The following is a 21,646-nucleotide window of genomic DNA, read 5'->3' as shown; positions in this document are numbered from 1 at the left end:
CAGGGAATGGAGCTGTAATACAGGGAGTGGATATATATCAACCAGTTGACACAGACTGATATGACCTGACTGACTGATAAGGCCCGTTTAGTCCACTTAGTTATTCCTTGAAAGGAAAAGGCTTTCCTGAAGCCCCAGAGATGGAAAAGACAGCTGGAAAAAAGTTTTCACTTTATCTGCAGAGGACAGACTACAAAGCAACTAAAATTGCTTTCAGCTCCAGGTATTTCGTAAAAAAAAAAAAAAAAAAAAAAAAAAAAAAAAAAAAAAAAAAAAAAAAAAAAAAAAAAAAAAAAAAAAAAAAAAAAAAAAAAAAAAAAAAAAAAAAAAAAAAAAAAAAAAAAAAAAAAAAAAAGCACCTTCTAAGCACCTTGTAGCTGGAGAGCAAGTGAAGTCACCATTAAGATCAGTTTCACAATCATCATCCTCTTATAGCTAAAGCAGAACAAACTGGAAAGCCTTTACAGAGAACAACAGGATCCAAATAATTTACATTCTTGTTTAGAGGAAGTCTGAGATGAGGTCAGAGCAGATAATGAACTGGAATATGAAATGGAATTTCCCAGGGCAGGCTGTGGATGCCTTATAACTTCTGGTGGGCTGCCTCCTCAAACTTACTGGTGGACAGGCCCTGGAACAGAGCTCTAGATACAGATTAGTGTTTCCCTGTCACAGTCTTTTCATATTGCCATCCACAAGCAGACATGACCAAGATCCAGGAATAAGCCTTCACTGGAAGGACAGACGACAGTGTGCCAAGCATAATCTTACAACTGGGCTGCATTTACAGTTCAGATCCCACCTCTCAAAGGGAAAGGAATTGCACTGGCCTTCTCCCAAATAAAAAGGCACAGAACAATAGTTACCTGCTTCGTGATCTTTAAGAATTTCCTGGAATTTACAGGCAAAGTAAAGAGGCATTTGATTTTGATTATCTTTACACGAGAAACGATGGTAGAGCTGCAATTATATGAAATAGTCACTACTGGGGTTTAATTAGTTATTTTTTACATATTAATCACAATTTTAGGGGCTTTTTTCCATCAGTCCTCCTCCACACTCCTATGGTAGAACAAGTCTTGCTAAGACAACGAGGAGATATCCAGAGATGATATATGGCTCTCAAAAGGAGATGTTAGTACAAGTCATCACCTGCTCAGATCACAGCTCTGCTGCCTGGAAGCAGATGATATGATGTTCAGAGATAAGAGTCTTCTCCCAGTGTATCAGGCCTTATTTCGTTAGTGGGTGGGCCAGGAGGCCCGTTCTGCATTTGGGAGGCACCTTCTCTTCAGGCTGTCCTGACAAGTTTGTTAGAGCTGGGTATGCACCTGCCCCAAATAAATCCACCAGCACAGACTGCACTGCAGGGCACACAGGTCCCCATCAGTATTAATACAGTCTCAGGAGCTGTTCATCACTGGCATTTGCAACTGAGCTCTGCTCCCCAGCCACCGCTGATCTGCTCAGACAGCAGCCTGCAGGGAGCACCGTTCCTGGTGTACCCTCAGGAACTTCTTCACACTTCTGTTTCTTGCTGCTGTGAACATCGGAGGGTTCCTCAGAAGCAATGTCACTGCCTGAGAGTGTGGGTTGAAGGACACTTCCTTACCAACATTAGGGGCTGTTCTTCATGTAAGATGTTTGAGCACCTCTCAGACGGAAGAGCCACAGCAGGCAAAATGCCCACTCTCACCTAGCGCCTCCCTCATTGCCAGTATCCACACCTGGTGCCATACTCAGCATTGACAGGTTAATTCCATGGCACATAACTCACCTGTTCATTGTTCCTCTATTGTGATAGTCTGGGCTTGATACTTAGAGAAGAATTTTCCAAATGACTCAAAACCCTCCTTGTCAAGCCCCATGCAAACAGCTTTCAGAGATAAAAGTTTGATAGAAGCAGTGTGAGAATTTACAAGTCCTTGCTGAGAAACAGTCCTCAGTGCAGGAACTGCTAAACCCAGATGCACTTCTTGGACAAAATTAGCAAAATTCTCTGGCTGCACGATTAATGGACAAGGTGGGCATGGCCTGAGGCCACTTGGCTGAGTCAACTGCAACATATGCTGGCACTGCTTTTCTTTGAACTATGCGATTTGGAGAGAAGGGATAAAAGATAGTAGGGTTGATGAAAACACTATGGTGACATCTAATAACTGCTGAATGTGTGTAAGGAAAGGGGCTAAACTCTGACCCCTTTTCACAGGTAGAGCAACAAGCAGTTTTGGACACTGCCCTTTACACCCTCAGCTGCAAAGAGTCAAGGACATTGAGCATATATGGATGTCATTATGCTTCAACATCACATTCAACTTGTGCAGCTCAGCCCACCACTTGGATCGAGCCCATAGACTCAACCCTCCTAAGTTCAGTAAAGCTGGATCAATGCCAGCAGGTCTGGTGCAAAGTCAAAGTCACCCAGTCTTCCTTACAACTTTGATGTATTTTAGATCAGACATTTTTTAAGGTTAAAAATAAGGGGAAACAATTAATGATGCTAAATCAGTGGAAAAAAATGATCTCTTAGCAGTGCCAATTCATATAATTATTAACTCTCCCTGTCCAGCAGTACAAATACATCAGCTGCTTGCACCATTAGTGCATGACCAGCATTAAAACAGGCCACTGACTATCACAGACCATTTCAACACACATCCCCCACTTCTGTCCCCCCAGTCCATGAACACATTTTTTACATTAAACAAGACAAAAGGCATTTTAAAATTGAGACCTGCTCAGAGAAACCCTGCTGAGTTTCACAAATACAGAAGTAAGAAGAAAGAATATCGACACATTACAAAAACAGGAAAAAAGTTACACCAAGACAGACAACATCATGGTTCCTGACCTCCCAATGCTATGGGCTGTTTTTGCAAAGTTTGAGTCCCTTCAGAAGATTACTCTCACTATTCACTCTGCTGCTATCAGGCTGTGTATTTGCCCCACTGTTCCTAGTCCCACCAGCTGGGCAAAGTGACCTGCCAGCTCAGTTTATGGATATACTGATGGGTTAGGGGGGCTGGAATGTTTTAGGATGGCATCAGTCTGTTTGGGAGGGTCTCTCCTTGAGTCCGTGAGTTCATTCCTGAAGCAGGCCGAAAGGAGACTGTAAAGAAGGAACCAGAGAAAAGAAAAAGATGAATGTACAAGACCCTTCACCAGCCACCAAGAGAGAAACAGTCACTTTCCACCTTCATGATCATGAAGGAGGGGAAAAGCAGATGTCTTAGCACCTACAGTGAGGGTATGTGACAGGGAGATTTAGGAAGCTGGAAAGCCCCAGGCACAAGTGAGTGCTTGGCAAGGAAGGGAAAACAACTATTCGATAGGGAAATCCAAATCCATGTCCTAATCTCATGGATACAAATAATGCCCTGATAATGTTCCCACTGACAAAAGAGGAACAAAAGCATTCAACCAAAGGGGAAAAGGAGTAGCAGCTTCCACTGAGTCCACATTTAACTACAAATCACTTCAAAACCAGAGGCTGGTGCTAGGGAGAGAGGATGGTGCCTATTGCCCATACTGATTACAGCTCAACTACTCCCCTGGGGCCACAAGCTGATGCAGAGGGCACTGTATCTTTGGAGCCCACAAAGCACTTTTACTTGGCTACTTTCATCTTGGCAATTCTCTAGTTAGAACACTATCCAAGTGCCTGGAGTTCACATGCAAGCACAGCACTACAAAACCAAACCAAAACATGCAAAAATCCATTATTAGGTTTCACTCCAAAAATGAGATTAATTAGGTGCAAGTATGAAGAATACCTTCCCCACCAGCCTCCTCCCTGAGACACCAAGCAGTGGGATCCTTGCAGCTCCCAGCTCAGGTGGAGCACTCCAAGCACTGGATAACTAACCTCTGTCACACCTCACTTACGAGGTTAATTCCTTCTCATTGCATAATGAGCTGTGCTGCTCACTAGATCGAAAGGCAGCCAGCGGGCTGGCAGTTGCAGCCCTGCTGATATGAAAGAAATGTTTTCTGGGATACAAGATCCCACTCGGACATGAAAGTCCTCTTCTCAGTAGCCATTGGAAGACTGTGTGAAAACCCTTCAGTCACGGGAGTTGGACTCAGTGATTCTTATGGACCTTATGGGTCCCTTCCAACTTAGGACATTTGGTGATTCTGTGTTGCAGTAAACAGAAATACAGAATGTTCTGAAAACAGTGCTCAGAGTGAAATCCAGCACAGGAAATTTTGCTGAATACAAAAAAGTGTTTTCCAGTGAAACTCCTCAGGGTAACTCCCTGGGAATATTGATGGTAAACATATTTCACATCAGGGTATCAAAGAAACATTCTCTCTCCAACAAAGCACTCACCACCTCTAATATTTCTCTCAGCAGCAATTAGCTGGCAAATCTATGTTTTACACAAATGGTGGCAGACCATGAAAAGGATGTCTTCTAAATGTGTGCTGCGGCTCAAACATGGGCCCCAGGATTTGACAGTGAAAAAGGAAGAATACAAATTACAGGAAAAAACCCCAACAACTTCCCGCCAATGATCATGAAGGTATTTGGCATAACAGTAAATAAGAGAAAACCATGCACAAAGGAGCAAGCAGAGAGAGGAGATGAGACAGAGAAATATTGTAGTCTGGCACAACACAGAACACTACAGTTTTTTGGTCATCTTGTGGGACATGAGATTTCTGATTGTCACCAGATTTGTCCTTTTTATTCCAGAACAGTCAGACAGCTGCATCTGCTGGCCTGTCAAATGCAATCCTGGTCTGTATGTATATGAGATCAATTATACAGTTGTTTTCCAAAGTGACAGATTTACAATTTTAAAACTACCTTTATAGGTAGTTACCATAACCTCACCCTTGCTTTTCCTACTTGTCAAAAAAGATGAAGTTTTCCATGTAGGAATGAAAGGGACAATTCTTCCCACACACATAGACAGCTTCTCTATGTTAATCATTGCCCTGAAAAGTAAACTGAAAAAAAATCAAGCAGTTTCTCCATCAAGGCTTGACTGTAGAGCAGTCAAGGCAACTTGCAAACATTCCAATCCCCCAGAGCCCTGCTGGGACCTACAGCTTCCAACACACTCAAACCTAATAATTGTATAATGCACTTTCCTAGCTTCCACTTTTCACATATGTGTTGAACTAAGGTGAACTGAGCCTGAATTTTGGAAGTACACCCCAACTTACAAAATGAAAGGCCAGAACAGACTCACCAAGGAGTCTCTGCGCTGCTGAGTTTGGCCAGCCTGACAAGGAAGCAGTGGCAAGACATTTCCCAGTAACCTTCTTGTATGTAGGCTGCTATAATCCAAACCATTCCCGACAAAGTGTCTGCTCTCCCCAATTTCACATCAAGACCTGAAACTACTTTATGATTCTTTTTTGGGGTGCAAATGCATCTAGCCTAAAAATCCCTTTGCTCTGAACAAATTCCTTCAGATATTAAGTCAAACCCGAGATTACTGAGGAAAAAGCACCAAAACCCAAGTGCACCTAAGAAACTATTGCCTGAATATGCAATTCAGCACAGAGGACTCTGCTTGATGGCAGGCTACTGGAAGAGACAACTGCAGCAGCTATGGACAAACATTGAAAGTTATTTTTTTCCCCACTCCTGACATCCTTAAAAGCTCTTAATCTTTCTCCCTTGTATCTGAGCACACTCAGCAACTGAGAAAAACGAGTTTATAATGGGACAAGTGCCAGGAGACACGCTGAAAGATCTCATTAAATTAAATGGCTGGACTTTTACATGCTGGTCTTAAAGGTAACACAAATACCAACCTCCATTGCCAGGAACCCATCCTCCTGATATAGGAAGAATGAAAACAGTAATTATGGCAAAGCCAACTGTCAGCACCAAGCAAAAGCTGTCATCTGCTGCTGTCCATTTCTGCTTACAAAACTATTTCTCAGCTGAAATGGCTGTGGTTCAGGTGGAGCTTTGAAGACAAGCAGAAGAGCGCATAAAGGCCGCAATGCCCAGAAGCTAGTAAATACAAGCTATAGTATATACAAACAGTGTAGATGACTGATAAAAGTAAGTAATAATAATAATGAGATTTTTAAGTGCCCCAAAAAAAGGAGTCCAGAGGCCCTGGACGCTCCAACCATTTTGGCACAAGGCTTTTTTCACACCTCCACAAGACTCCAGCCGACACTAAAAACACACAGGACAAAATGCGAACACACGCAGAGATCTGGCTGAAAGCTGCGGTATTGCAAAAGTCCTGAGACAAGGCCAAGGCCCCGAAATAAATCCCTACGGGCTCAAGTGGGACTTATGTGGTGCCTTGGCCTCGTGCTAACCTCTGCAGGGGAATGAGTTATACCCACAGCCTCCTGATGTGAGAGCTCTCCAGCAGGAACGCGCAAGATCCTAAGCACTACCGCTGGCAGCCACCTACAGCCCGGGCAGCTATTCTGTGTCACCCGAGACAGCAGGTGAAGCAATGCCCATGAATGACACCGCTTACAGCCTGTCTGGGAAGTCATTCTCTGAACCTGGCCTCTGTAACTGCAAAGCTCTGGGAACTGAGAGGAATATGGAAACCAGACACTTATTTGGCCCTTCTTCTCCCCATCCTCTTGGCACCACCCAAAGCAATACCAGTGCAGCCCTGTCAGCTGAGTTCAGAAAGGGCCTATGCCTGCCCAGATGGAAAATTTCTCATGAGCAACATGGAGAGTCAGTTGGCAAAGTACAGTTTTCGGTAACACTTTGAAACTGCATTTGTAGAGTCTTTCTTTGAAGTGACCACGGGTCACAAAGGAAATCTTACATGTTTCAACCTTGTTCTTGAATTTCAGCTTCCTGTTTTATAGCTTAGCAACCTAAAGTATTGTTATCCCACTAAGACACCAGCCCTCCAACACACCAGAGATTCACAGCAGTGGGTTCCAAGCACTCAGTTGAGCCAGTGCTCACAGTCCCAGCTCTACACACTTTGGCAAGATGCTCAGATGGATACCCCTAGATGGGGAGACAGCTCCACGTTTGTTGCCGTTTCCTCAGAGCAAAAGAGCAAGCAGTGCACCCAGCCTGTGCTTCCCAGCTAGGGCAGGCACACACAGCAGGTTTCTCACCACAGGCTGTCAATGGCTCTGCCTTTCTGTGCTGCCCCTTGGGCTCTGGCTGGAAGTCAGAAATGAGGAACTGAGCCCGTCCTCAATCACCCTCTGAGGCCAAAAGCTAAATGTGTGGGACATGAGACTAAAAAGGGACCTTGAAAACAATCAGGACATGTACCTGGGGAAGGAGGACTGCTTTGTCCCATTGCTTGGCCCTCATTTGAGTACCATGTCCCTATGAACAACTGTGCAGAAGCCTTCTGTGTCTCTCTCTCCTCTCTCCCCCTTCCCCACTGCACTGACCACTGCAAGCACTCTCATACTCACTGCTTCTGGAGCAAATGCTGGTGCTGCTGTTGCTGCTGCTGCCGGTAGGTCTCAATTGTGTGCTGGGGAAGGTACTGCATCAGCTCCAGGGACTCTTTGATCTTTAGTAGCATTTCATATGTCTCCCGTCCCCTCACCTGCATCATGGGAAAAGGAAAGGTGGTGGGGGAAAAAAAGCTTAAAAACGACTGCATCTATACTCCTTAGTGACAGCCACCTTAGTGAGTTTAGATAAATTCAAGTAAAAAAGAGCAGGATGCAAATGCTCTGTGCATACAATATGCATACACAATGAAACTGCTAAGCCTTGTATTAGGGGGAGCGCACATAATGCTGAACAGTGATAATCTCACACTGCAGGTTGATGAACATCTTGGGGTTGTAATGGCTCAGTGTAAATCCATGCCAACCCAAAGCAACTTTCTGAGCCAATCTATTTAGACAGAAAATGTCTTTACCTGTCTCAGATGTAAGCAGACCTGGTGCTGAATCTTATACGCTTTGAGAAAAGAGAGCACTTGAATTTGGGAGCTGGTTTGGATTTCCCTTTTCCTCTAAGCACATTGTGGTTTGTGATTTATCCAACTAAACACGGCTCAGCTAAATGGCGCATTACAGACAATTCTTGTCCTTTCTGATCCTATACTTACTATCACTTCTATCACTACATTACAATGGTAACACATATAAAAGCCAGAGAAGCATCCACCTATCAGTAAGACAACACTCAGTATTTCTAGAGAAATGTCATGTGCCACAGACCCAGAAATGGAAGAGGAGGAAACCTAGTTAGATCTCAAAGACAGTGTTTCCACCAGGACAGAGAGATCCCTTGCGATATTCTCATATGCCTCGCACAAGCCACTCTTTGTCATCAGCTAACAGGATTTTTAGTTTTTTGTTTGGGTTTTTTTTTTTTTTTTTTTTTTTTTTTTTTTTTTTTTTTTTTTTTTTTTTTTTTAATATGTATTTAAAATCAGTAGCTCTTGCTATTAAAAAAAATTAGAAATTATTCTTCCACATCCCAGCCCCATCATCAGTTCTCTCTGAAGTCTAGGTGAGTCTCAAGTCACCAAGAAAGATACTAAACATAAGGTAAATGCAAAGATACAGAGAACTCACTGGCAAGTATAAGAGCTCATCATCTGGGGAACGTCTCTTTTTGATAGAAGTCATCTGGATGCCATGAGTTCCTTGTCGAAATGCTGGAAGAGAAACCCCAAAATCATCCCATAAAAAACCCCAAAACAACAACAACAAAAAAAACACGGGGAGGGGAAGGAAGGTACGAGGAAGAAGGCAAAAAGAGACACAAAAGAGACATGAAGTGCATGGCCAGCTCAGATCTGTAGTGCTCTGAAAGGATCTCTGCCTGAGCCAGTCCAGAATTGCGTTTGCAAGCTCTCCTGGCTCCATAAGGCAGACATGACTGCAGATGTTGGCTGGCCATACCATTTGGGGAAACACATCAGCCAAAGAGCACTAGACATAAGACAAAAACCCAGCAAGCCACATTTAGAACTTTACAGGAAAGGCTGTGAGTTTTGGCATTACAGTGCCCTTGGGCTGTTGGTGAATCACTGATCCACAAAATGAGACAACAGGAAGGGAACATGCAGTATTCACTGAGAAAACAAAGCCACACTCCAATCTGCCTTGCTGTTCAGCCTAGTGCCATCACTGAGTGTACATGGGAAACCAAAGCTGGATTTCCACATCCTGCCTGTCCAATGAGTACTTTGCACTCTTCAGAGCACAGAGACAGGCTGTTTGCCCAAGCACCTCTGATGCACAGCAGGGTTTATGTGCAGCCTTAATCTAGATCCCTGTGGCTGGAAGACACATGCCACAGCACAAGGCATTGGCTAAATGAAGCAGAGAATAACAGCACAGCCCCAAACAAGCAGTAAAGGTTCAAAAAGCTGAGTTCCAGGCATATAATTGGAAGGTGGCAAATAAACATCCCCCCAGGCACCACTGGCAGTGCTGTAAGAAAGCCCACAAACCCAGCTTGTCAAACACTATATTGTGAACACCAGCTCCTATTTTAGGCTGATTCACCCCGGGAGAACAGACATTTCATGTCTTCTTGCCCCCAAGCCCGTGCACAGCGCCACCCTGTCCCTGCAGCACAATCACCGGGGACACACCGCACCCAGTGACAGCACAATTTGCAATCTGCCCAGCTCTGCCAGCTACTTACGGCGCTTCGTACCATCACCATTCTTTGTGCTGTCAGAGACTTGCTGCTTGCGGATGCTGTCCTCGTCTGCTTTGCGGTCTCTGCCCGGGCAGGCGCAAATACGGGCTTCGAAACACCGGCGGCCCAAGACTTGCCCACTGGGAAGAGAGGTGAGAAGAAACATCAGCTGGCATCTTGGACGCAGGTCAGCAGCACCCCTCAGCTTCCTACCAGGCTATGCAGATAGACCCAAACCTCCCATTTCCCAGTCAGGATTTCCCAGGAGTTGGGCAACTCCTACCTGCAAAGATCTACAAAATATCCCACAGCCCCTTGAATCAAACTGTTCCTAAGGATGTGGAATGCTGCCTTGAGTGGAAGAGGAGCCAGAAGGCCACCTCTCCAGCAAAGGTTTACATACGATACACTACTTACTCTCTTGTTTCCAGTGTCACAATGATAAGGATTGGGCGACGGTTCATCCCTCCAACACAGCTACTGTTACACATGAAGTTGTACAAGACTGTGGTGAACTCAGTACCAACCTGGATAAGACAAAGGGGATGAGCACAAGAGACGGTGGATGGAAAGCTCTGCTTTTTTCCAAGCTCTCCTCTTTTATTTCCCAAGCTGCAATTGGACTTGCATGAGAAAGGCCCCCACTACAAGGCTTCCTTAAAGGAAGTGAAGAACTCCAGCCCTCAAGGGATAAAGAGGGTGTTTAATAGCTCATTTCTGACAAAGAGGAAGAAGAGATTCATTGTGATGAGGATGGGGAAAGCACAAGATCCCAACTCCTCTGACTAGCCTTACAATCCCCACCCCTTTGTGTACCAGGACACCCTGATCTCACAACATACCTGGGGCGGTTCGTAGGGGACCAGCACGCTCTGCCTCCCGGTGATGGGGTCTTCTACATACTGGGCATGGCTGTTCCCTTCCACCCTGATCAGGTGGCTGGGAGGTGCAATCTGCCCTGCAAGGGCAAGGAGGAAAAAAGCAAGAGACACTGTTCAGTGAAGCAAGGTCACGCACAGGGTGGCAAGATCTTCTCTGAAGGGAACTCCTGGCCCCAGAGGTCTATCAGAGCACACACATGCCTCCCAGCCCTTAAAGCATCCCTTCCCAAGGTGCCTTATGCCAGACACCAAAGGCAACACAGACTTTCTCAAGCTCACTCTGGGCACCTGTGACTAAACTTGAACAAGGGCCTCTCAAGATCCCAGACTAAGCAAGCCCAAATGTCGACAGCACCTCTTCCAGCACATAATTCGTGTGGATTTTCACACAGCTGAAAGCCTTTTTTTTCCTCTCTCTAATGCATACATAAAGCAAAATCCTTCAAGTTGCAATTCCTACTCTTTTCCCCATCAATTTCTAGCCCTCTCCTGCTCCCTCCAATCAGTTTTGATCCTAAGAGCTAAAAAGGATTCAAGTAGCAAGAGAAACATGCATTTTGTTAACAGCTTGAAAAATCTTGCTTGCCTACAGCAGCAGAAGGGAACATGATCTTCTTGGTTCCTAGGCCACCTTCCAATAATTCAAAGTTTCCTTTCTGCAAGTTTTCTTTAGTGTTTCTACAACAGATAACTAAATTCTGAGGAAAGAAGCCTACTATGGGTTCATCTCAAGAATTTGTTTTGTACATTAACTATTCATTTCCTACTCAAAATACATCTTATTTCTAGACAATAACTATTTCAGAATGAGAATTTATAGTTCCAATTTTTTCTTTCTTAAAACTCTATTATTGAAGGGTATCAACACTCAAAAAATCCAGTTCTGTCAGAAAAGCACTTTCTAATACGAAAAATTGTTTTGAAGAACTGTCTCACTGATTTTACACTCCTAAGTCGTTGCTTATTTTTTGGGCTTGTCTAGCTGCCTGCACTGTAGCCAGCAATGGGATCCAGGCTCCTAAGACATCCTGCTAACTGACACCAACATGGTTTTTTTACAGTAGGAGATAAATTATGCATGTAGAATAAAACAGATGCTCATGTGAACTTATTTGAACTTAAGTGGCCAAGGCAAAATGGAACCCAGCCCATGAGTTTGCAGAAAACCCCAGGACATTTTAAAAACAGCTGTTACTTCACTAACATGAGGAGAAGCAAGTAAAAGATTAAAATATTAATACTGAACCAATAGTGGTAAGTGTACAGATTGGTTGCCTACAGTTGATGCTGACACTTTGTGTTGTCCTGCTAGAGATAAACAGCCCCTCTGTCTTTGAGGCAGAGATTAAGGACTAGAGATGATATTGCATCCTGTTACTAGATCCCTGTCCCAGCGACATGGAAGCTCATTCCTGAGCACAGGAACAGCTGCTTCTCATTGCAGGGGCAAAAGCAGAGCAGGGAAAGGCTGCCAGAGGAACACTGCCTGCCATGGGGACAGACATCCATCCAACCCAAGCAGGCGTGGGGTTTATTTCAGTACTTTCTTCCCAAGGACATGCTTGCACAGGGACAACTAAAGTATTGTATGACGCTTCCTGCTAAGCATGGGAAATAAAAGGTTGCACAAGAGGGAGGGAAGTCTGTTTCCAGAAGGTTTGCTGTGAAGCTGCTGTCAAATCCCTGCACTGGCCACTCATCAGCCGAGCAGCTCTGGAGAGGGACTGCCAGCAAAGCACTGCCCTCCTTACCCTCATTGAACTCCCGGCTCAGCTCGTGGTTCGGGCACCGTTTGACCACTTCAGTGACATGTTCAGCTTTCTTGTAGACAGGCATAGCCCTGATGACAGCTCCCTGAGGTGGTGGGGTCATCACTTTGATCTGGATGGGACATGTCTTGGCAATCTGGCAGTACAGCTTTTTCAGTTCGGTGGAATACTGAAAGGTGAAAAGACCAAGAGAGTCAGGAAGGTCACCTAGAGATAGAGGCAGACCAAAAGGATGAGGATGGGTTTGCATGTGTAACTGAAAGCACCAAGGCATTGCATTTGTCTGCACAACAGCCACACTTCCAGACAAATGACAAAATCCCTAGACCTTTACCTGTTTCAAAACAGCAGAGAATAAATCTAAATCCTAGTTTTACCAAAGGCAAAAACTTCAAATAAAGAGCACTTCCTTCATACAAACACATAAAGTCTTTACTTTTCTTGGGCACACCTCTTTTGTTCCACGGGACACCCATTACCCACCTAAAAAACAGATGCTACTCTTTTCACAGCACCCTGTAATCTTGGAAGCACTGGAAACCACATAGGTAAAGTGTTTCATCCTATTTTTGAAGAAACCCTCCTGCTTTTGCAGAGAGGTGAAATAAAAGCATGAACCTTGGCACTGAACAGTACCTGAAAGTAAGACTGACCAATCTGGGAGTTGTACCAAATCTGACATTTCAGTCATCTTTTAAAACTATTTCATACATCTACTGAGCACCTCTGTAGCAATTCCCTCACATCTAAACTCCAAGCATTACATCCACAAGAGGTATTTAAAAAATAACTTTTTTTTTTTTTTTCAAATATTCAAAGACCAGAAGAGTTGAACAACACAGAAACCAGGTCAATGGTGAGACCTAGCGTAAAACTCTGCAGCTGGCTCCACAAGGGAGGCTGTGTCCATGCAAAGAACACCTGGAACACTGCTCACCGTGCTCTTTTGGAGCATATTAGGTTTCTCTTAAGATGTTCTCCACTAAAACAGTAACACTGAAACAGTGTTTTCCTAAAGTGCGTTCACATCTGGAAACCTTTACTCAGCAACACATCAAGGCTGAGGTTGTTGGTTTCTTTTCAAAACCCCTCAATGAAATAAAGGCATGTGCTTTAGCAGGGAGGATTGCAAGGGAACTCTTAATTGGTTCGGTACTGCATAACCTGAACCCATTTTCCTGGATGTCTCCCACGAAGGAGACTATCCAGTCTTCCCTGCTCTACAAGGTTGTTCCAAAATATGGCAGTTTTTTTCAGTACCCCACTCCAGAGGTATTCGGTTTTCTCCTGGTGCTCAGACATTGAGGAGTGCACAGCTCTCCCAGTAACTCTTAACAATGTAACCCACAGGAATTGCTGGCATTTCCCCATTTCCATCTCCTCAGTTCTTGCAGAGAAAGGAAAATGAAAGCCCCGAGGTTTTTTTGAGGGGTTTTTTCCACAAAAAAAGGTCTCTAGCAGGCATGGGCCAATATAGGCCCTTTCCCAACTGTTCAAACAGAGCAGCAACAGGTTCATACTGGTCAAGAGCACGACTGGGCCATCCACCCCACTGGTATGGGAAAAGCCAGGATGTGCATGGATGGGTGGTGGCTGACGTGGCAGCAAAAGGATCAGTTAGCGATATTCAGGGATTATTTGCATTTCAAAGTGGTATACACATAGCTAACACAGGAAAAACCGAACTTGGGAGAGACATTGGGTAGGAGAGGGGATTAAATATAAGCCAAAGCCAGTCCCTTCCCTCCTCACTCAACACCATCCTGCCATGTGGCAAAGAAGATGCTACATATATTTAAGCTATGAAAAAAGATTTCTTTAAAATGCAAAGGCCAAATTGTGCAATGTATTTTATGTGCCTGCAGGCTAGAGATTAAACCCACAAAGGATTTACCCAGCCCGCGGAAACAGGGAACATGCCAAACAATTACAAAAAAAAGTTGCGAAATAGATCTAGATGGTGATTTATATCGTACATCTTTTAAACCTGAAATTCCTTATTGTTTTTTAATTAAAAAGCAATTCCTCACTGAAGGTAAGAGTGAGCTCACCATCTTGTCTTTTCATCTGAAGAGGTGGAAGAAGAATCATTTATATGTGAAAGAGGAAGAAAATCTGTAGAGCATTGTTTCCCTCAATACATCAGTTTGCTCATAGCATTGTGATGGCTTCAAGGACAGAAAGCCTCAAAAATCTCAAAAAGCCAACTAATCACTTGGATGCCTTAACATCACTGAAGTGTAAAGAAATTGGGCACCCAAAGGTGATGGGCTGAAATGAAAGCACAAATATGGAAGAGCAACAGTGCACAGAGGGCACAGCACACGCCAGGAGCCAACGTGTCCATGTCTGCAGGCATCTGGAGAATTGAACAAATGGAAGGAGATACACACCCCTCGGTCACCAAGCAGGACTAGTGGTGTTGACTGTAATTTTATGTATAATATCTTCAAAGACAGAAAGCTAGGGTTACAAGAAAGGAGGAAAATAAAAATCACTGCTTTCAGAAGGACAGTGAGGTAGCCCACACCAGCATGAATACTGAAGCTCCTGATCAAACAACATGGCCCTCCACCAGCGGAGTAAGGGATCTGCTCCTCATCTACCCATTGGCATCCCTACTGTCAAGCCCCTTTGGCTACAACCAACAAGGGAAGCATTGGACCCGCAGTTTAATTTCACAGAAAGCAAACAGCTGAGAGCTAATGAACAAGCTTGTCCAACAAAGAAATATATATACGTTCCCAAAACATAGGGTAAACTAAAGAGCTGCGGGTTCTGGCCAATATCTTGAACTTGGCATGCCAGAAAAGGAGGTTAACCAGGAGCCTCACCTCTGCTTCAGGACATGGTCAGGGCATGGCGATGCAAGCAACAGTGCCCAGCAGAGGAAAACGAGACAGTAGGAGGGCTGAGCCACCTTTGTCACCCAACTGCAAGGAGTTCAAGCCTCACAGGCACTGCACAGGGCCTGAAGACATGGCATAGAGCCATGATTTCACATCTACGCCAGGCACAGCCGCCTGCAAGCGTGTAATCACTGAACGGGCAGTCATTTAACACTGGTGTAAATCTGTCCACGGGGTACCTGCTGTCAGACAGTAAGGGGCTCGAGTTTCCCGCCCTGCCAACTTTGCTGCAACCACGAGTAACCTGATGCACAGCCAATTACTGGCATAAATAGATGCAAACAACTAGGTCATGGCGACTTCATACTGGATCAGTGATAATCGCTGTATCCAGAGCAAGACAGGATATTGTATATAGATTTCAAAGCAAATGCGCTTCAGAAAAAAAATCCCGAGGCAGAAGCTGTCTGTGCACTCAGATAGTTTCTGCAAGCAAGGATCAGTGCCTCTTGCTGCTTCTCAATGGTCCCAAACAACCCCACCTTGCAGGAGGTGTCCCACTGCCACTGTTTTGATTTGTGAAGTGACAGACACTCGCTGAGTGAGGGGTAAGATCAGGAGACGAGAAATTCCCAGAAATCCAAAGCATGACTATTAATCAACACACTTAAGGAAAACTACATTAATTTGGAGAACGAATATAAAAAATGAGCTTGACCCAACAAACAAGCCTATCAGTTAACAAGACAACAATAGTCATTATCCAGCAGTAGGAACAAAAGTTGTGCCAACAGCCTGAGGAGTGCAAACACCACTTCCACCAGACAGAGACCTGAATGTCCTTTAAAACAAAAGAGTTGACTCTGGCAACGTGTCCTCTGTTCAAGAGGGAGAGGAAAGAGCTTTTAGCTCAGACTTTTCTTTGGGGTTCGAGTACTGCCTGTTGTGAATGCAGCTTTTTGCTTAATAATACGTTTTAAAAGGAAAGATGAAAACATTCCAGTGCCTGCAGCTCTGTTCTCCCCACCTGCCTGTGCAGACGTACTGTATTACCCACTCTTGGCACCCTGGCTGGTAATTCAGTACCACAATATACACACTCCAGCTACCATCAGGCAACACCTGTCTGATTTCTCAGTAAGCCCCTTCTCCGGAAGGTGTGTCAAGAGAGGGTTTAAAGGAGAAAACAAAACATTTTTCGACTCTCAAATGGAGAATATTTGCTAGAAAGGACTGAATGCTCACAGTGCAATACAAGCTGCATTGGCTTTTCACTGAGTATTCAACTCCCCTGCAAAACTCTGATGCAGTGAAATCCCCCAAGCACTCCTTTTAAAATCTACCTCAAATATCTGCTTTACCATCTGATCTAGCCAGGGGATTACGGCTCCTAAATCTTTAAAAGGAGCAGGGTTCAGTCAGCACTACAAATACTGATGGATGTCAACTTGAAGGTGATCCCAGAGGTTGGCTTACAGCATTACAGCTCCCTGAGTCCCTTCTGCTCAGATCAACAGGTCTTTAAAATCTTTTTCAAACTTCTTTCAAGTAGTCATGTTTTAGTTCAACTCAGTTAACTAGATTTGTTCTACTTGATGTTTTCAAAGCCACATCAGTCAAGTATGCCTTTTCTCCCAAACTAACTCCAAGAAGGGAAAAAAATATGAAAAGAACAGGTTGGAAGAATGGGAAAGCAACAGTTACCTCCACCAAAGTATTCACAGGTGAAAAAAAAGGGTCACAAAAAAAATAGAAAATTATCTGCATGTTTCAGTTATTCAGAAAAAAAAGGCAGTGGAAAGAAAGGAAGCTACCTACTAAGAATAAAACTTGAGATTTACTCAAGCACCTTAAACATTTTTGTTTTGATAAACCATGATTTAACTTTTCATTTACAAAAAACTGTTGGGAGCGTGTGGGGGCACATCAGAAACACCTGTGTTCACACACACACACACAGACACTTTTAAGAATCAACTTGTACCCAGAGGACACTCAGTGAAGAAGAGCTCTAACAGGAGCACTGCAGACATGGACAACTCCTTCCAGATGTAACATTCAGCTCAGCATAATCTTAACCCCACCACTTGCTAGCTAACTTGTTGCAGCCTCAGTTTAAAGTCCTCTATCTCACCAGGCTCCAGAGAAAAGCGGACAGCTTGCCGCTATTGGACATAGCAGATATTCAAACCATGGGCACAACTGACAGGTCCAGCAATCACCAGCACCTCGGGTGCCTACTGATCCACCGTGTGTGGCAAAAACCCCCAGACTCACAGCCCACTGTACCAGTGAGCATCGCCCATCTGCAAGGGGAGCCATCCAGCGATGACCGGGAGGATGGGAGCCGGAGCTGATGCTGATGCAGCCCCACTAGTGCTTTGCAGACATTTACCAAATTTCTCCACCCCGGGGCAAAGGAAAAACCATGTCACACTCTCTTCCCTCTTGAGGAAGGGCAGTGAATCACCCAAGGGCGTCTGCCTTTGCAAAGACTTAAGCTTCGTTTCCCCCTCAGGCTCCTCTGCCCCCTCCCTGCCGCCTTTGCCAGGCGCGCACGAACGGTGCTGACGAGCTATTAAAATCCTTCCTCCGAGCGCTCTTCCCCGGGAGCCGCAGCCAAAGGCCGCCTGTTGCCACCTGTCAGTCGCAGGGATTAATTACCTGCGCCGGGCGGGGAGCGGCACATTCCTGCCGGCCTCGCCCGCCGGGATGTTGACATCAGGCAGGTGGGCCCCGCGTCCCCCCGGCCGCCCGCCCGCCCGCGCCCAGGGGGGACGCGACCCACGGGTGCGTGGGGACCGGCAGCGCCGCGGAAACCGCAGGAGGAACGGGAGACGCGGGGAGGGAGGAGCGTGTCGGGGCTGCCCCGGGGCAGGCGGCACTCCCAGCGCCGGCAGCTGCTGCTGCGCCTTGGAAACCTTAGCGCAAAAAATAAATATCTGTGTGCGTGTGTGTGTTGACCTGCTTAGGTAAACGGGGAAGGGGAGGGGTGGCAGGGAGGAGAGCGGAGAAACATAGCCTGCGGACAGGGATTCAGGGGCCGCTGCCCGCTGCAACCCGCCCGCTCCCCTGGGGCCCGCGGGCCACTGTGGCACCACTGTGCCATCGCAGGGTGCAACAAGGGGGGAAAAGCAGCTCTTCCCCTCCGACAGAGGCACTACCACCCCCTCGCCTTGGCAGACAGACGGCTCCGCGTTCCCCCTCCCCGCACGATGCGATTCCCTCTGTGCCACACTCCCGCCCAGCCCCCTTCCACCGCCCCGCAAACACCCCGACTCAGAAGGCAGGCTGAGAAGGGGACGTTCACAGCTGGTCATGCTACCCCCTGAAATTACCCAAAATATCGAATTCAGGGCATCTGCTAGATTCTCCCGTCTTTAGGATAATGAGATCACTCCTTCATGTGACAATATTTTGTGTCTTGCTTGAGGCTTCCCAGGGGTTTTAATTCAAAACTACCTTGATCAGGATGTATCATTTGCTTTAGGAATATCCCTAGAGAACACTGTCAGCAAAGCCACAACGATAGCAGAAATGACACTGATAATTTCCCATATTGCTTTTGCACTGTGAAACAGTTGTAAATTTGAAAACTTTACATTCAAGAACTTTTACATTTCAGTTTCATATCTACAGACTTGCTTCATCAACAACTGAAGACCTCTTCAAGTTTGGCTCGAAAACACTTTAAAAATGAACAACAACAAAAAATAATTAACTGAAAAGTATCCTGTTTCAAGAGGAAAAAACCTCCAATGGAAAACTTCAGAGGTGAGCTTTACACTTTTTTTTTGATACAAACTAATGGGTGTAAAGGAAGGCTTTATGATTTGATTTTGTGAGTTCTCTTCCTTTGCTAGTGTATTATTGTAAACCTTTTTGAAATTAATTTCTTTAAAAACCAAAATCGTAAGACTTGCAGTCAAATGCCCTTAGCTTATGGAGCCAGCTCACATGCTGCTTGGGTATTGTGCCCAGTCTCTCTGCTAATTTCTAGACTGAAACTGCAGCAGTACCGAACAAGTTTCGGATGCTAACAATGTCTAGTAATTTGCATTTCTGATAGATTACTTTGCACCAGAAATGTAGTGAGGTGAAGGTATGAAATGAGAACGAATCTGCTGAAAGGCAAAGTTGACCCAATGCTGAACAACATCTTCCCTGATATCTCAGTCTCCCAGTGGCTTCTGTATTACAAATGCACAACAAATAAGCAACCTGTTTGCCTGCCACAGGAGATAAAACATGAAGAAATACACACTGTAGGAAGTCCACTCTCTCATGCTACCCAAACTCACCTAAAGGCTATGACGTGTTAAATTTCATCAGAATAACGAGGAGCGATTAAAGTTAGGCTTAAAGTCACTTAAAATTGGATTTGAAAAACATCCACTTCAATAATTGAGCATTAATTAGTAAACCAGTAAAGTTCAAGGGCAAAAATTTTAACCATTAAAGTGAATGCAAAAGCAGTTCTGTGAACAACTCCATTGAACTTCTTCCCTCTTCTCATAGCTCCATGATTCTCAGTGACAGGTGGCTACTTCACATCTTCCTAGCAAGAGTGTAACCCACTGCAAAGTGCTACACTGAAGTTGCAAGTATTTACATCTATATAAAAATGCACACGCTTGCAGGTAATGCGAGTGGACAGTACATATATGACTACATGTGTTTGCTTACATGAAACTCATTTGATTGTATGACCTCGAGCATCACACCAACTAGACACTAGAACAATGACATAACCAGCAATAATCCTTCCAGGCAATTCTACTCATTACATCAGAATGTATACACCAAAGCTGCAAGTAAAAACCTCCATGACTTGATTTGGCAAAAAAATCTTCAGCATAAGCTTAACTTTTGTCAGCACTGTTAATCATGCCTGTTTAAGTCAGTATGCCTCTGCAGAAGGGCTTTTGTGAAGCCAACCCTAACTTAAGATCTAATTCAACTTGATTTTAAAGGAAATCAGATTTTTGTTGCAAAGGACTCCAAAAATGAACTAAGAACAACACATTCAGGCTCCCAACAGCAACCCTCTCCACCACATACTGCTACTGACTCATGGGCCTTGGCCTCTGATACTGAGCACCACGATCTGTTCCGCTCATGGACTGCTTTAAGTAAAGCCCAAGCTGGCCATTTCAAACCTCCTCCTAGATTAGCATGGGAGATTAAACTTTCTTTTCTCTTAGGTTCAGCCTAAGAGGAAAGCTGCTGTGTGTTTCCTATTAGCCTCCCAGATCTCACTTGTTTCAAAGTTCACATGTTGCAGCATGCTCCATCCTACCAGCCAAACTCCAAAAAGCCTAATCAGCTAGAGGAAACATTGTATGGAGTAATGACACACTAATTTTTAGTGAATCTCCCTGTCACTTTTGTCCCCTGTTGAAAGTCAAAGGGTGATGAACTCAACCATAAGGAGTGAAGCAGCACAGTAGTACGTACATAAAGGCTGCTAAATTAAGATAAACAGCAAAGCAAAAATCCTAAAGCTCTCCAAAATGTGTCTGCTCCCACCAAATCTAACCTGGTTTCAAAAACATGAGTCAGCTTCTAAAAGTCCCAGGTCAAGATCTTTCAGGCCCCTCCCAGAGTAGATAGAGGGTTTGGGTCCGCAGCAATTTGGAATATAGCCACAGGTTCAGTTAAGCTCCACACCAGCTAACAATCAAGGGAAAGGAGCAGGGTACAAGAAAATGCCCAATTAAAGACTTAAGTCCAAAACTCTTTTTAGTTCCCGCATCTGCAAATAAGGGCATTTCATTAATAACTCAGAGGAAAGTGAATGAGTCACTAGTACAGTATCTGTTACTGCAGAGGGAAGCCAAGCTAGATGATAGAACACATTTAAAAAAAAAAAACAAAACAAAACATCAAAACAAACCACAAAAAGCCCCCCACAAAATAACCCCCAAAAAACAAACAAAGGTGGTCTGGCAACATAGTCTTTTCAATCAGAAACATCCCAAGCTTGCAACTCAGGGACAGAGTCAGACTCAGAGGTATCAGGCATTCTGCCACAGACTGCACGAGCCACTCAACACCCTGGAAAGAGGACACTTTGCTAGATGGTGACAGATTTCCACCCAAATTCTGGCTCATGCCAAAGGACTGTCCTACTTGGAAAATGCCACAGGGTCAGCACGTTGCAAGGGTAAGAGTATGTGTGTCAAATACTGGCCCATCTTCCTAGCTGGGTCACTTACAGGAGATGCAAACCAGTTGTCTTTGCATGCTCATTCTGATACAGGAGAGATGATTAAAGGGATTCAAAACTAAAACCAGATTTAATGTCTTCTGACCTCTCATACTAAAACGCCTTTGCCCAGATACATTTTCTATCCCGTTCATTCTTTCGTGGCTTAGGGTTTAGATTCCATGGACTCTACAAAAAGGCCAAATAATCCCTGAAGAAGTTCACATTTAGATCATATTTTTTTCCTTGCCTTCCTACGGTGCTACATCTCCTATGCTGTGACAAGTGCAGGACTGCTCCCCGACTGTTTCTGGAGTGAGGAACTGGTCAATGAACCCCATGGTGCAGGGCCA

At 44.7% G+C, this 21,646-nt stretch overlaps 1 protein-coding gene across 2 annotated transcripts in view; it reads right to left on the bottom strand.

Moving 5' to 3' along the window:
- Positions 1-21,646, bottom strand: part of TP63 (tumor protein p63) — a 101,895-nt gene that overhangs the window by 7,635 nt on the left and 72,614 nt on the right. The window contains exons 5-11 of one of the 2 annotated variants that reach the window (XM_027884097.1): positions 12,219-12,405; positions 10,429-10,544; positions 10,004-10,113; positions 9,590-9,726; positions 8,509-8,591; positions 7,387-7,523; positions 2,875-3,109 (exon numbers count right to left, since the gene is read on the bottom strand). In XM_027884097.1, the coding sequence (XP_027739898.1) occupies positions 2,995-3,109; positions 7,387-7,523; positions 8,509-8,591; positions 9,590-9,726; positions 10,004-10,113; positions 10,429-10,544; positions 12,219-12,405 (885 nt within the window). In that variant the 3' untranslated portion in view covers positions 2,875-2,994. Of the gene's footprint in view, positions 1-2,874; positions 3,110-7,386; positions 7,524-8,508; positions 8,592-9,589; positions 9,727-10,003; positions 10,114-10,428; positions 10,545-12,218; positions 12,406-21,646 lie in introns of those variants that run through there. The other variant, XM_027884096.1, reaches the window with a different exon arrangement.

Source organism: Empidonax traillii, unplaced genomic scaffold, assembly GCF_003031625.1.
Source record: "Empidonax traillii isolate 1590-97213 ecotype Southwest subspecies unplaced genomic scaffold, ASM303162v1 scaffold138:size3245559, whole genome shotgun sequence".
Classification (NCBI taxonomy): Eukaryota; Metazoa; Chordata; class Aves; order Passeriformes; family Tyrannidae; genus Empidonax; species Empidonax traillii.
Note: the sequence above shows the minus strand (reverse complement) of the source record. Positions and strands in the feature narration are given on the sequence as shown.